Source organism: Galeopterus variegatus, unplaced genomic scaffold (assembly GCF_000696425.1).
Source record: "Galeopterus variegatus unplaced genomic scaffold, G_variegatus-3.0.2 Scaffold2238, whole genome shotgun sequence".
NCBI classification, from domain to species: Eukaryota; Metazoa; Chordata; class Mammalia; order Dermoptera; family Cynocephalidae; genus Galeopterus; species Galeopterus variegatus.
In genome coordinates, this window is record NW_007728349.1 from 56281 (window position 1) to 72873 (window position 16593).

The window sequence follows — 16593 nt, forward strand, 5'->3', positions numbered from 1 at the left end:
AGTCCTTTGTTGCCATTTCAACAGTGTTCACAGCATCTTCACCAGGAGTAGATTCCATCTCAAGAAAAAACTTTCTTTGCTCATCCATAAGAAGCAGCTCTTCATCCATTTAAGTTTTATCACGAGATTGCAGCAATTCAAACGCATCTTCAGGCTCCACTTCTAATGCTAGTTCTCTTGATATTTCCACCCCATCTGTTGTTACTACCTCCACTGAAGTCTTGAACCCCTCAATGTCATCCATGAGGGTTTGGAATCAACTTCTCCCAAATTCCTGTTAATGTTGATATTTTGATCTCTTCCTGTGAATCATGAATGTTCTTAATGGCACCTAGAATGGTGAATCCTTTTCAGATAGTTTTCAATTTACTTTGCCCAGTTTCATTAGAAGAGTCCTTATCTATGGCGACTATAGCCTTACGAAATGTATTTCTTAGATAAGATGACTTGAAAGTCAAAATTATTCCTTGATCCATAGGCTGTAGAATGGATGTTGTGTTACCAAGCATGAAAACAACATTAATCTCCTTGTACATCTCCATCAGAGCTCTTGGGTGACTAGGTGCATGCCCAGTTTAGCAATATTTTGAAAGGAATCTTTTTTTTCTGAGCATTGGGTCTCAACAGCAGGTTTAAAATATGCTATAAACAGATGGCTTTGTTGTTACATTTATGGAGCATAGGCAAAGTAGATTTAGCATAATTCTTAAAGGCCCTAGGATTTTCAGAATGGTAAATGAACATTGGATTCAACTTAAAGTCACCAGCTGCATTAGCCCCTACCAGGAGAGTCAGCCTGTCCTTTGAAGCTTTGAAGCCAGGCATTGACTTCTCCTCTCTAGACATGAAAGTCCTAGATGACATCTTCTTCCAGTAGAAGGCTGTTTTGTCTACTTTGAAAAATCTAGACACCACCTAGCATAGACACCTTTGTCAATGATCTTAGCTGGATCTTCTAGGTAACTTGTTGCAGCTTATATATTAGCACTTGTTGCTTCACCTGGCACTCTGATCTTATGTAGACAGCTTCTTTCCTTAAACCTCATGAAACAATTTCTACTATTTTCAAACTTTTCTTCTGGTACTTCCTTACCTCTCTCAGCCTTCACAGAATTAAAGAGAGTCGGGGCCTTGCCCTGGATTAGATTTTCACTTAAGAGAATGTTGTGGCTGGTTTGATCTTCTATCCAGACAACTAAAACTTTCTCCATATCAGTAATAAGGTTGTTTTGCTTTCAAATTATTTGCTGGAGTAGTGCTTTTAATTTCCTTCAAGGGCTTTTTCTTTGCAGTCACAACTTGGTTATTTAGTGCAAGAGGCCTAGCTTTTATTTTTCGGCTTTTGACATGCCTTCCTCACTGAATTTAATCATTTCTAGCTTTCGATTTAAAGTGAGAGATGTGTGGCTCTTTCACTTGAACACTTAGAAGCCATTGTAGGGATATTAATTGACCTGATTTCAATATTGTGTATTTCAGGGAATAGGGAGGCCCAAGGTGAGGAGGAGAGACAGGGGAATGGCTGGTTGGTAGAGCAGTCAGAGCACACACAACATTTATCAGTTAAGATCACTGTCTTACATGGATGCAGTTTGTGGTGCCCTAAAACAGTTACGATAATAGCATCAAAGATCACTGCTCACAGATCACCATAACAGATTTAACAATAATTTAGAAGTTTGAAATATTGCGAGAGTTACTAAAATGTAACACAGACAAAGTGGGCACATGCTTGATGCAGGCTTGCTTGATGCAGGCTTGCCACAAACCTTCAACATGTATAAATTACAGTATCTTCAGAGCACAGTAAAGCAAAGGGCGGTAAAAAGAGGTATCCTTGTATATTGCCATCAAAATGTATCCTTTCTCTAATGATTCAATGATTAATGTAAGCATTATTACCCTCAATGTCAAGTGTCTTGTTCAACTCTTGTTGTGTTTCTGGTTCTTACTAGATCTAAATCATGTGGCTGCTACAGCTCAGGTCCTAGTTATTGGAGCTACTAACCGACCAGACTCATTAGACCCTGCTTTGAGACGTGCAGGAAGGTTCGACCGAGAAATATGCCTAGGTATACCAGATGAAGCATCCAGGGAAAGGTATATTCTTATAGAATGAACTTTGTATGCCATTAACTTTTCTGAACTGAATGCTTTGAAAGTAAGGGGTGAGAAATACCACGTAGCCTTTTTTTCTCTTATTGTTTCTTTTTGTACCAGTGAAATTGATTTGGAAAGGAAAAAGTCCACATTAATATATGGTTAAGAAAACAATTTATTCATCAATAGGATAATTGCTTTAGGTTGTTTTTTTTCAGTAGTGATAGTGGACTTATGTATCCATACTCATTTACCTTATTAACAATGGCTTGTATTTTTTAGTTGGCTGACCAGCTTAGGAACAGGGCCTAGAGTTATGGAATAGAGCACTGCCATCTGGTTCACTTATAGGTTAAATCTGAGTACCACACCTTAACCTATTATCCTGCCTAAGACCACAGGCCCTGTGACAAATAATGAGATGGCAGCAGAGAGTCAAGAGCTATCAGTGTTTGCTGCAGGACCAGCTTTCCTAGTAATTGGGGTTGCATGTCCATAGTGCAAATAAATATCCACCAATATATAAAAATATATAAAAATATAACTTGATAACCAAAAATATCTCAGGAAGAATTGTTCAGGTAATGGCGTAGAATCTAGTTAAGAAATGTTCTGAAATGTCATATTTACAATGGCTTTTGGCTTAAGTTAATGACACTAAAGCTGGTATACATGATTGCCAGCAGCTTTTAGGAAAAGTGGTAAATATTGAAAGGAAATAGTTATAGGGACAATGAAAAAGGGGAAAGATGGAGAAAAAGAAAATTCACGAATGACCAGAAAGCACTATGGGTGGGAAAAATGCTCCACAGGGTGGAGCCTGTGCCATCTTTCCCTTCTTCCCAGTAGTTGATGTATCTTCGCCTTTTGATTATTTGGCAATTTCTTCTTAAGCTATTCAATTCATGGTTATTTATATGTGCGCTAATTACATTCTCATATATATGTGTATGTGTGTGTGTGTGTGTGTGTGTGTAAATATATAAATATATACTCTCTTTAGTTACTCAGCCATCCAGGTTTGTTTACTAACATGTTTATACCTGCAGCAAAATAATAATATTTAATATTTAAGTTGCTGTTATTATTCAGCAAACATATATAGAGCATATAGTAAGTATATATACCACTGCGGTAAGTAATGTGAGGCATGTAAAGAATTATAAGTCCCTGCTTTCCAGGTGCTTACAATTCAGTAAGAGAAATAAGGCCAGTATTCATTAATTGAGAGAACTATTGTTTAAGCACCTGTAGTATACCAAGGAGGCACAGTACTAGGTGATACAGACTCTACTTTGAGTAATCAGAAGCGTGATGAATACAAAAGGTCAAGGACAGGGTCTTCAGGAGTGTGCATCAAGTGACACCATCATAGTCTGGATGTTCTGAAAGGCTTCCCTGAGGTTGCTGAGACTTGAATAATAAATAGCAATTAATTGATCACATGATGGTGAGAGTATTCCACAGAGGAATAGCATGCGTAAAGGCACTGAGGCGACTGAGAACTCAGTATGTTCAGGAAGCTGGAAGAAGAACAATGTGGCTAGAGTTCAGAGAGCGCAGAAGAGACATGGTAGAGAGGACAGGCTAGAGAGACATACAGAAGCAGTTCACATATACCTTGGTAAGTATTTCAGACTTATGTGAGTGCTGGCAAAGGATTAAAGCAATTAAATTAAGCAGGACAGTGTTGGAAACAGATTTTTGTTATGAAAACCTCACTGTAGCCGCAGTGTGAGGAATGGATGACAGGACAGCGAGAATGGATCAGGTAGCCCAGGGAGGAGGTTATTGTGGTATCCAGAGGTGATGTTGGGTGGGCTTAGAAGGTAGGAGTATGTACAGAGACAGCTGGAGTAATCTGGAGACATTTAGGAGGTAGACTCAGTGTTGTGTTTATCAATAGAATATATGCCTGGGGAGGTGGGAACTGTCAGGCAGTGTTTAGGACCGAGGGATAGCAAGAGGGAAATATTCTCAAGTTTCTGACTTAAGCATATGTGTGGACGGTATCCTTTTGAGGGGATGGGACATACTAGAGGATAAGCTGGTTGCAGAGGGGGATTTGGGGATGGATGGAGACAGTAAGGTCAGCTGAGTTAGAGGTACTTGTGGGATGTCCAGCGAGATGTCAAACTGGCAATTGGACAAACAAGTCTGGAGTTCCAAGAAGGTAAAGATTTGGGAGTCACGAGTGTATTGATGTCAGTTGAAGTTATGAAAGTAGATGAGATTGTCCAGAGAGTGTGAAGAGTACTCATTCAGGCTGGGACAGGCTCAAAGAGGCTAACAGGCTAGGTATATAGAAGGAGCAGCCAGAGTATTAGGAAAGCAAGAGAATGTTGAATAATGGAAGCCAAGGAGGAATGAGAAGTCATGCTAGTGAGAGGTCAAGCAAGCATGGGCTGAAAATTTGTGTTTTGAATTTAGCAACCTTCAGGTCACCAGTGACCTCAACAAAATGCTGTTTGATTAGAATGATGATGGTAAAATCCAGGTTGGAATGGTTGAGGAATAAGTAGGAAGTGAAGAAATTAGAATGGCAAACTCCCACAATTGAGTTAAGGGAAGCTGGCTGTGAAGGAGAGAGGAGATAAGGTGGGCGCTGCCTGTGGTAGGCAATGGGTTGTCAAAAGGGAAACTTTTTTTAGGATAGGAGAAGCTTGCGTATGTTGAAGTGTTGATGGGAAAGAGCAAATGGGAACAATGGGAATTCAGAGCTTATGTGTAAGGTATTGGCCTTAGAATGAGGGATACTTCTGTTGAAATGACAGTAAAGGGGGAAGGAGGGTCTGGAGGTGGCAAGTAGGCTTATCAGTGTGGTAATGGAAAATTGAGAGTGTTTTCTCTGTGGAGTAGAAAGTGAGATTATCTGATGAAAGGGAGGATGGATTTTGGATGGTTAGAGATTTGAGGAGGATGAGGGTCTGACATTATTTTCTTGGATTAATTTGAGATGAGCTGACTAGAATAACAGTAGGATTGTCGGGCAGTGGTTAGGATTAAGGTATAGAACAGCACCAGTAGGCCTGGTTTTATGATTTTCCTTCCCAAGTAATCCTCAACTGTGTAGGTCCAGGAAAGGAAGAAGTAGAGATTTAAAATTTAGGTTAAAAAGAAAAAAGAAGAAAAAAAACAAGACCATGGACTCTACGCTGTAAAAATAGTGTTTAGAACCTAGTGAGGTGCAAGCAAGGACAGGCATGTAGAAGCACTTGAGCACATAAGCTAGAAGGTAGGAGACTCTGGGCAGAGTGAGATGTTTGAGAGAGTGATTTCAGAGGCGGACCAGATCAAGGTGATGATAAGGTCCAGGGTGTGACAGCAAGATAAATGAAGTGGGGAAGTGGTCAGACATGGGTGGAACAGGGTGGAGAGGCAATGAGCAGGTGCCAGAACTTAGTGGCAATGAAGAAGTTATCCCAGCTCTGCCTCATATTATCTTGTGCCTTGTTCTAGGTATTTAACATTTCCAAGCTTCAGTTTATTCATCTGTAAAATGGTAATAATGCCCTAGCTTAAAGGCTTTTTATGAAAATTGAATTAATGTAACCCAGCACAGTGTCTGAGACATAGAAATCCCCCCCACACACACACAGCTGAAAGATGACCGGTAAGGGGATCTTAACCCTTAACTTGGTGTTGTCAGCACCACGCTCTCCCAAGTGAGCCATGGGCCAGCCCCTAGAAAATTTTCTTTAAAGGAAGCTATTGATATTTTTCCAAACCTTAAAAGCATTTTATTGTGGAAAACTTTTGGTGTACACAAAAGGAGACCCATATAATTGTTCCAGTTCCAGTTGCTGAAAAACAAACCACCCCAAAATTTAGTGGCTTAAAACAATAATCATTTTGTTGTCTGTCACAATTTCTGTGGATCAAGAATTTAGAAGGACCTCAGCTAGACGGTTGTCTCAGGGTCTCACATGGTTTCAGTAGCTGGAGCTAGAACATCGTGGGAGGGCCGGCCCGGTGGCGCACTGGAGAGTGCGCCGCTTGGGAGCGCGCTGGCGCTCCCGCCGAGGGTTCGGATCCCATGTGGAGACCGGTTCCCGCTCACTGGCTGAGCGCAGTGAAAAAAAAAACATCGTGGGAGTTTAGAGTGGTGAGGTTATGCATATCCATCTACCTATCTGATCTTTCTTGTCTATCTGTATGTCTACATCCGATCTAATTTCTCCCCGTCCTTTGTCTTCTGGTCAGCTCAGGTCCTCTCCTTGCGGGACCTTTGGGCTTCCTCATAACCAGGCAGTCTTGGGGTGATAGGATGCTTACATGGCAGGTCGGCATTAGGGTTCCAGTGAACCAGGCTGAAGCGGCATTCCTTGTTTTGACCTAGCCTTAGAAGTCACAAAGCATCAATTCACTATACCAGACGTTGATCAGTCACTAAAATTGGCCCAAATTCAAGAACAGACTATATAATAGTCTCCTCTCCCTTTTTTTTCCCTCCGTGCTATTTTATTTGTGGAAGAAAAACCAGGTCACTGTCCTGTAAAATTTCCTACTTTTCTGGGTCTGGCTGATAGCATTCTTGATGTGTCATTTAACTTGTTCTTTTATTCCCTGTATTTCCTGTAAACTGGATGTTAAATATAAGGGTTTGATTAGATGAGTGTTTTACCCTTGCAGCAAAATCCTTCCTGAGGTGCTGCTGTGTACTTAGTGTGCATCACGTCAGGAGACTCAAAAAATAATGTCTGTTGTCCCATTTGTAGTTATGTTAATATTGGTCAGTGAGTTTAAGTATTTTTTGAATCCTTTGGTTTTTACATCACTAACCAGAATTTTCGAGATTGATAAAATCTTGGGTGAAATGGCTATAAAAAATGCAAAGAAGGCTTGGACTTCTTTTCAGTAACTTATTTCAAGCCACATTTGGGAAACCTAAGAAGTTTTAATTTCTGAATCTGCATATTTTGGGACCCTACACCAGTGGTGGTCCATAGATAAAATGATGCTTCTTCACACTAATGCTTATAAAACACTCTTAATGTATGTATAATCAAGTCTATCTTTATTTTTCTGGGGCTTTGTGGAGTATGTAATATTATAAAGAATCATTTTATTTATCCTTTGTAATGTTTAATTAATTTCACAGAGGATAATGTTTTCCATTCTTTAAGCTTGAAGAGTTTTTAAAGTGGTATTTGATACACGTTAAGCTAATATGAGCATTTTTAATGAAAAGTTTGCTGTACCCAAACTCTTTTACGTTGGATCTAGAATGTGAGCCCCATGTGTGTGAAACCATGTCTTTCTTGTCTTTGTAGATTCAGCCCCTGGCCCAACACAAGGGTTATTGTTTTTCAATCTGTCCTCTTATGAAAATGTTTTTATTCTCTTACAGGATGGGTTTTTTTTTTTTTTAGTTTTAGTTTTTTATTAAGGTAGTATGTGCACCTAGTTCAAAAGCCAAATACTGATAATTGGCTTTTTAAAAAAAAACAACAGTTCTCTATCCACTTTCCTCCTGCCATTTTATACCAAAGAAGCAGTCACTTCCAAATTTTACAGCTGTTCTAGCACTTACTGTCACATTTCTGAATAATACTCTTGTTTCTTGGTCCATCAGTGTTGATCATTTCCCATTGATTTTCTGTTATGATACACGAAGAGTTTACCCTATTTTATAAAATACTTTTCTTTTGCCATTTTCAAATATAGTTGTATTATGAATTTTGACTGTATACATATTTAGCATCTTCATTTCTTATTTGTATAGATATTGTTCACTCCTGATTCAAGTAATTTACTATAATCACATTTCCTTTCTTTATCTTTTAAGTTTTTCTACAATTCATAATTGCCCTACTTCAAAAATTTTCTGTCTCATAATGTTGTTAATGTCTCTCAAAGCATTTTATTTTTTGCCTGGTCAAACCTATTAGATAATCTGCAGGTTCCATTTTTCCTTCTTGGAGACATCCTTCTGGGGACACTTTTGTCTTCATTTCCATCTGGAGTGACGGCTCATGGGGCCTGCTACATGATAATTGTCTTGGAATGTCCTTTTGCTGGCATCCAGGGAATTCCATTGGCCGCTTTCCTATCTTGGATCCCCTGTTTCCTAGAACCTGTATTGTTGTTTTTTCTTGGTTTATTCCCCTCTTTTGTGAAAGCACATATCCCAGTAATGGGATATGATATGTGAGGGTAAAATGTCGGATCTTTGTATCCAAAAATACCTTTTTTCCTATTCTTATATTTGATTAATGTAGAATTCCCTGCCCAGAAAAATTATTAAAAATAATTTTCCTTAATAATTTTGACAGCAGAGGGCTGGCCAGTTAGCTTGGTTGGTTAGAGCACAGCCTTATAACCCCAAGGCCACGGGTTTGGATCCCTGTACCAGCCAGCCACGAAAAAAAAATTTTTTTGACAGCAAAGTTTCATTGCTTCATTGTCAGTGTTGAGAAATCCAATATCCTAATAACCAATGTTTTTCTATATCACTTATACTTTCTGGAAGTTTTTCAAATTTTATTTTAACCCTAATGTTCTAAAATGTCACTAGCATGAATGTTTTTCATTTATCATGCTGGGCAGTCTGTGGAATCTTATAATATGGAGCCCATGTCATTCATTTCTGGAACTGTTTTGGTGTTAATTTCTTTAGAAATCTCTACACTATTTGCTCTATCAGGAATTCCTGTTATTCAGATTCTGGACCTTCTGTATTTCTATATTTCTGGATTCTCCTGTATTTATGTCTTTTCTTTTCCATGTTTATATGTTAGACTTCTGTTACTTTTTGTTTTTTTCCATTCTCTCTGTTTCCTCTGAGTTTCTTTTTTTTCCCCTGCATATGTGTACATGTTGTTTGTTTGGGGCTGTCTTATATTATAATGAGAGACAGTGAGAGATAACATGTAAAGTCAGATCAACAGTACCCGGCATGTAGTACGTCTTGATAATTGAGAGCTATAATTGTCATTTCATGTTGGCAGTTTTCCTCGAATGGCAATCCTTGTTTGTCCATTCATATTTTAAGAGTGAGGCTGATTAGACATCTGCGGTACAATCTACTTTGCTGGAGAAAGTGCCGTTGTAAAGCAGTGAGATGACCAGCTAAGTTTTTAACTAGATAACTTCAAATATCAATTTCTGTAGATCCTTTGTGTTGGGTCAGTTCAGATTTTTTGGAAAAGGATCTTCAGACAACACTGTGGGGCTATAAATCTGGCTGCTGGTTCTGACATGGGCAAGGGAAGGAGACTGAGGAACTGCACACACCATGCTCATACGTGGATTTTACCCTGTCTTCCTGACAGGGTTGATTTTATGGTTGTCCGCAAACCTGGAGCTTCTCTTCCTTCCCTGGTTCAGTTTCACCAGAGAGCAGATTTCTGGTATTCTGGTTGGGTGGGTAGACTGCATGCGAGGTCTTAAATACTTTTTATGCAGATTTTCATATAATTCCTGTGTTTTCAGTTCCCTGTCTTGGCTCAGCTTTCTGTAGTTCAGCACTTTGATGCCTCCATTCTTTCTGAGTCTGGAGCTCCATTAGGCAGATATGCATGCCTCTCATTAGTGACCTCTCGGCAAAAGGTTAATTTTTATTTTATCTCCTCTACTAGATCATTTACCACTCTCCATCCATCTTCTTTCTTCAAAAACTGTTGTTCTAGACTATAGGTAGGGGCTGGCCGGTTAGCTCAGTTGGTTAGAACACAGTGTTATAATACCAAGGTCAAAAGTTCAGATCCCCATATCGGCCAGCCACCAAAAAACAAACAAACGATTACAGGTAATCAAATATCTATTAGTTTATACTCATATAAATAAATACTTGAATTACTCAATAAATGGATGAAAATAGACAAGTCTCTGGTGCAGAAGAATTCCAAATAATTTATGTTATTAAATTAAATTACCTTAAAGAGGGTGGAATATAACTCCCCACTCATTAGGTGTGAGCTGTGTATAGTGACTTCTTCCCAAACAGTATGGTTTGAAAGGTTGGGGGTGGAGAGTAATTTTATAGTGGAAAAGCTTTCAAACACTTTCTCAAACCAGGAGACCAAGGTTAACATCCACAGATATGAGTCATATGTGATAGTGTGTCTCCTTGACAGGATGTGATGAGAAGAGCCCTTTACCTCTGTGGTCATCCTCCCAACACACATTACCCCAGGCTAAACATGAGAAAAACTCAGACAAATCCCAGTTGAAGGACATTTTGTAAAACACGGGGCCAGTAATCCTCGAAACGGTTCTTAATAATAGGAGAGGAGTGTGGGATATATAGAACTCTCTGTAGTATCTTCTCAGTAATTCTGTAAATCTAAAACTGTTCTAAAATTTAAAGTTTATTTTTAAAAAATTAGCTAAAACTTATCCTTTTTATTAGTCAAATGAATTATAAAACTTGGACCATTTATTTTGGGAATCCCTGATAATTTGAATCTTTGTAGGGATTTATAATATTTAGTGCATCAGCCAGAGCTGACACAGAGACCCAAGTTGAGTGGACTTTTTCTTCTTTGGTAATAAAATTTGCATACACCAGGACCTCCAAAATATAACTTTCCTTGAATATCTCATATCAGCATGAACACCTCTCTTTATGTGGAACCACACTGAAGCTTACGGCCTGAGATAATATTGGTAGCTTAAATACCTCTTCAAAAATAAAGACCGATCCTCTTGCGGTAAATTCTCTGCAGTACTTCCAGAATAGGCTGGGTTAGGCTGGCTGGTTAGCTCAGTTGGTTAGAGCCTGGTGCTGATAATACGAAGGTCAAGGGTTTGAATCCCCATACTGGCCAGCTGCCAAAAAAAGAGAAAAGAATAGGCTGGGCAAGAAAAGATTACAGATAATCTCCTAGTTTCTTTGACCCTGGAGTTTGTGCTTCTGTTTCTTGTTCTTGTTTTTTTCCAGGGGAGGAAGTATTGCTTCACCATCTTGAAATTGTAAATCTATAAATGGTTGCTTTCCCCAGCTTTGGAGATTCCCAGTATGATAACCAGAAACACCCATATTTTTTCAGAAATAGACTGTAACTAAGAAAAAGACAATATTTTCTGTTAGCCATTTTTTTTTTTTCCTTTTTGTCTTTTTTCGTGTCCGGAAACGGATCGCAACCCTCAGTGTTGCGCCCATACCGGACCGGGACCGGCAACGGGATCACAACCCTCGGTGTTGCTCCCACACCTCGCTCAGCCAGTGAGCGGGAACCGGTCTGTATGTGGGATCCAAACCCTCGGCGGGAGCGCCACCGTGCTCCCAAGCGGCGCACTGTAGCAGTGCGCCACCGGGCCGGCCCAGTTAGCCATTTTTTATACATCCAAAATTTTCTTAGTATTCTTGTGTAAATTGGGTCTGTGTCTTTTGGAAATGGTTCTATAATAGAACCTTTTCTTTGTTCCCACTATTCAGAATATCTCAGTGAATCATTTTTCTTTTGTCCATAATATTTATCTGCTTCTATTCTGTTCATTTCCATGATCCCAAATGGTTTTTCTGTAATTTATTCTATTAGCTTGGCATTTGAAAATATTAGTCTCCCCTGTAAATTTGGAAATTTCAAAATATATTTGCTTGGGCTGACCCGTGGCTCACTTGGGAGAGTGTAGTGCTGATGGCACTGAGGCCACGGGTTCAGATCCCCATATAGGGATGGCTGGTTTGCTCACTTGGGAGAGCGTGACAACACCAAGTCAAGGGTTAAGATCCCCTTACTGGTCATCTATTAAGAAAAAAAAAATACATTTGCTTGTCTAAGTTAGCATATACTATAACAGTATGTAAATAATAAATAACAAATTTATTGGGCACTTACTATGGATCGGTGCTTTGCATGTATTTATTTACAACTACCCTATAAGTAAGTGCCACTATAATATATATTTAACAAATGAGAAAACTAAAGCATGGAGATGAAGTAACTGGCCCAGGTTATACCAAGTGACAGAGCTAGTCAAACTCATGCTGTCTGGCTTCAGCCTTTCATCCTGAATATCTTTACTGCTTTTCAGTTTTTATTCAGGCTGGCCAGTTAGCTCAGTTGGTTAGAGCTTAGTGTTATAACACCAAAGTCAACGGTTCAGATCCCTGTATCTGTCAGCTGCCCACCCCATTAATTAACTAATTAATTTTAAAAAATTAAATTTAATTAAAAATTATTTATCTAATTTAAAGTTAAAATTGATTAATTAATTAATTTTTATTCAATATGTCTTACTAGAAATTGTTCAAGGTATTCCTTTAATGATAATTATCTAGAAGTCCAGATTTCATTGACACATACCACATTGCCAGTTGAGTTAAACAAAATTTTTCTCGCACAAGATACAGGAATGAACAACAGGTAAAGATAAAGTTGGGGAAGTAACTGTCCTTATATAAAATTGGATGTTAACTTATATATCAAGAGGACTTTTGGTAATGAGTAAAATTAATCGTTTATTTGAATGTGGAGGCTTTTATTTCTAGTTAGATGTCTATTTACTCTAAAAGTACCCCAATAAGTTATTTATCTTATTTCTTCTGTAATATAAAATTCTTAAAGGCAGAATACTTTTTTAAAAAGTCTTTGTATTCCTAACAGCACTTAGCATGGTTCGGAACAAAGCCCATATTTACTATAATCCTTTCTGGGATAAAGTGGGGCATATAATAGTGATTTAGCATTTGTTGAGTGACGAACTGTTTGATCTTATATAATTCCCATTAAGATACTGTTGACAGATGAAAGACTTCGTGTAAATATATTCAGTGACTTCTTTTTACTTTTAGATTAAGAATCTGAAATTTTTTCCATGTCTTTTCTACAGAATACTTCAAACTTTGTGCAGAAAACTGAGACTTCCTGAAACCTTTAATTTTTGTCACTTAGCTCACCTAACGCCAGGTTTTGTTGGTGCTGATCTGATGGCCCTCTGCCGAGAGGCAGCCATGTGTGCAGTCAATAGGGTCTTAATGAAGTTACAGGAGCAGCAGAAGAAAAATCCTGAGGTTGAAGGTTTGCTGTCTGAAGGAGGCCAGGAGGAGAGGCTGGGGACTGAGCTCACTTCTGAAACTCAGGTGCTTTCTGTAAAGTCACCTTAGACTGTCTTCTAAATGTTCTTTATGTTATCTTACATTCAAACAAGTGTCAATATAGTTGAGATTTATGAGTTCCTGTTTTATTGGCATTTTATCTATAGAATAATTATTAGTTATATCCAAAATGTCTATAATTTCAAAAATACAAATTGGTTTTTGGGTTTTTTTTTTTTAGTTCATTCTGAATAAATTCATTTTACAATAATAGTTATGAAATTCTAGAGTGGTGTTGGCAGACTGTGTCCTACCTGCCCACTACCTGTTTTTGTACTGAAACACAGGTGGCCAGCTGCAAAAGAAAAAAAAAAAAGGATTAAAAAAGAAGAAACACGGTCATGCTCTTTTTTTTACTTATTGTCTGTTTCTGCTTTTGTGCTTCACAACAGAGTTCACACAGGAGTCCTTGCAGCAGAAACTGTATGGCCCGATGTTTACTATCTGGTTCTTCAAAGAAAAAGTTTGCCAACTCTTGTTAGAGCATTGGCATTTCATTATATTTTTTGGTTAACTTTTGTTTAGGCAGACTAGGATAGTCTGCTGATACAACCAAATCCTTGAACCTAGTTGCAAACAACTCATCCTTTGAATGTGAGAAGGATGTTATAGGTCCAAGATCAATGTTAAATTTTTTAGTTTTGTGAGTCATGAATACTCAATTATAGCATGCATATAGTATTTTATAGTTCACACAGGTAGCTTCTGTATATTATATTAATTGATCAATATAACCTTGTGTGATAAATATCATTATTTTCCCATTTTATAATCAAAGACACTAAGCTTAGGAAGTTGTGACTTGCCAGAGGCCACAAGGCCCCTACTTTACACAGCAGGGACTTTAATCCACATCTGCTGTTTTCGAATCATTTGTTTTTTTCTTACTCATTTGAAATCACAATTATTTCTGTTAAAAATAATTATACTAAAAACTCGCTCCTTTTATAATATTGCATGTAAGTTAGGATTTTATAAATTGAATTATTTAGAATTACTTTTTTTATGGTAGCATTTATTTGTACACAGAATTACTTATTTTTTACACCTATCCTTTCATGTTCTTTACAAAGCAGGAAATCTGCTTTTGAAGTTCAAGATTCAATAACAGTAGGAAAATTGCTTATTCTTTACTTAGTTGATAAACCATCAAGGAACCATATAATGAAATTATACTGCCACCAGAGTAACATTGTTTTAATTTAATCAAAATTCACTTGCCTCTAGGGCTGGTCCGTGGCTCACTTGGGAGAGTGTGGTGCTGATAACACCAAGGCCATGGGTTCGGATCCCTATGTAGGGATGGCCGGTTAGCTCACTTGGGAGAGCGTGGTGCTGACAAAACCAAGTCAAGGTTAAGATCCCCTTACATGTCATCTTTAAAAAAAAAAAAAAAAAAAATTCACTTGCCTCTTGAATATTTATAAAAGAAGCATGGGAAACATGGTTGTTGAAATGAATTTGCTGACTGCTTATGTTTGCTATATCTAGTTCTACTATAGTATACAGAAATCATTCTTATATATTTAATTGCAATTGGTGTATATTTACTTGGTGAAAGCTTATGATCCATTTAGAATAGAATGAACATAGGTCTCATGTCAAAAAGAAAATTATTAAAATACATAAACAGTTCACTGTACCTTACAGAAATATTGCAGTATTGATTTTTAAAAGTACAAAATGAAACTTTTCACCAACTTTGTGGTTTTAAATTTTTTTCTCTCAATTGTTTCTTTTAAGGATGAATTGCAAAGGCTGCTGGGGTTGCTAAGAGACCAAGATACCCTCTCAGAGGAGCAGATGCAAGGACTGTGCATTGAATTGAATGATTTCATTGTTGCTCTATCCTCAGTCCAACCCTCTGCCAAAAGGGAAGGCTTTGTCACTGTCCCTAATGTGACATGGGCAGATATTGGTGCCCTGGAAGATATTAGAGAGGAGCTGACCATGGCAATATTGGTAGGTAGATCAGCTGCTAAATGTTATTGGCATATGCAATGGGTTAAGGACCAGGGACAAAGCTACATGCATGTGTACCAAGCTGTATGTCTAAACTGACTTACCTCCAACAATGGTTTTACATTCTTTTGATGTCTGTTTTATACTGTTTCTTTAGGTTATGCTTCATTTCTATAGCAGCGAGTTAAAAAAAAAAAAAAGTTCGGATTTTGACCAAGACTAAATTGTTTGGCAACCACTTTCTTTTTTTTTCTTCTCTTTAAAAATTTTTTTTTATTACTAAATTTATCATTACACAATGTAATCATTTTTTGTGGCCCTTTACCAATTTCTCACTAACCTCCCCACCTTCCCACCTCTTGTGGCCTCAGTTCCATACTGTCCTTTTGAGAGTTCAGTGAATTACATTGTGTTGTTCTTTCTTTCGTCCTTTCTTTCTCTTTCTTTTTTGCTCCCACTTATGAGTGAGGACATGTGGTATCTCTTTCTGTGCCTGGCTTATTTCACTTAACATAATTTTCTCTTCTCTAAGTTCATCCATGTTGCTGCAAGCGGCAAAATTTCATTTCTTTTTATAGCTGAGTAGTGTTCCCTTGTGTATATATATCACACTTTCTTTGTCCAGCCATCTGTCAATGGACATTTAGGTTGGTTCCAACTCGTAGCTATTGTAAATAGAGCTATGATAAACAGATATCCCTTCGACATGATGATTTCCATTCTTTTTGGTATACACCCAACAGGGATTGTTGGATTAGGTAGCACTTCTATCTGTAGTTGTTTGAAGAACCTCCATACTGTTTTCCATAATGGCTGCACCAATTTACAGTCCCACTGTAAAGACAAGGGTTCCCCTTTCTCTGCATCCTCACCAGCATTTGTTATTCTGTCTTTTTGTTTTTTTGGATGAACCGCTGCTATTTATTATATAAAAAACATTTTTTTTTTCCTTTTTGTCTTTTTTCATGAACGGCAACGGATCGCAACCCTCAGTGTCGCGCCCGTACCGGACCAGGACCGGCAACGGGATCGCAACCCTCAGTGCTGCTCCCACACCTCGCTCAGCCAGTGAGCGGGAACCGGTCTGTATGTGGGATCCGAACCCTCGGCGGGAGCGCCACCACCCTCCCAAGCGGCGCACTGTAGCAGTGCGCCACCGGGCCGGCCCTAAAAAACATTTTTGATAAAAATGTGCACAATTAACTATTCCGTTCTTACTCTACATGTGCATTTGTTTCAGCCTCACCAACTTTTTTTTTTTTTTTTCCTTTTTGTCTTTTTTCATGAACGGCAACGGATCGCAACCCTCAGTGTCGCGCCCGTACCGGACCAGGACCGGCAACGGGATCGCAACCCTCAGTGCTGCTCCCACACCTCGCTCAGCCAGTGAGCGGGAACCGGTCTGTATGTGGGATCCGAACCCTCGGCGGGAGCGCCACCACCCTCCCAAGCGGCGCACTGTTGCAGTGCCCCACCGGGCCCGCCCC

The 16593-nt window shown here is 38.6% G+C and overlaps 1 protein-coding gene across 3 annotated transcripts in view; it reads left to right on the forward strand.

The window, feature by feature from the left end:
* Positions 1-16593, forward strand: part of NVL (nuclear VCP-like) — a 109184-nt gene that overhangs the window by 27032 nt on the left and 65559 nt on the right. For all 3 annotated transcript variants that reach the window (XM_008581035.1, XM_008581036.1, XM_008581038.1), the window contains 3 exons: positions 1956-2100; positions 12880-13129; positions 14888-15106. In XM_008581035.1, coding sequence (XP_008579257.1) covers positions 1956-2100; positions 12880-13129; positions 14888-15106 — 614 coding nt within the window. The remainder of the gene's footprint in view (positions 1-1955; positions 2101-12879; positions 13130-14887; positions 15107-16593) is intronic.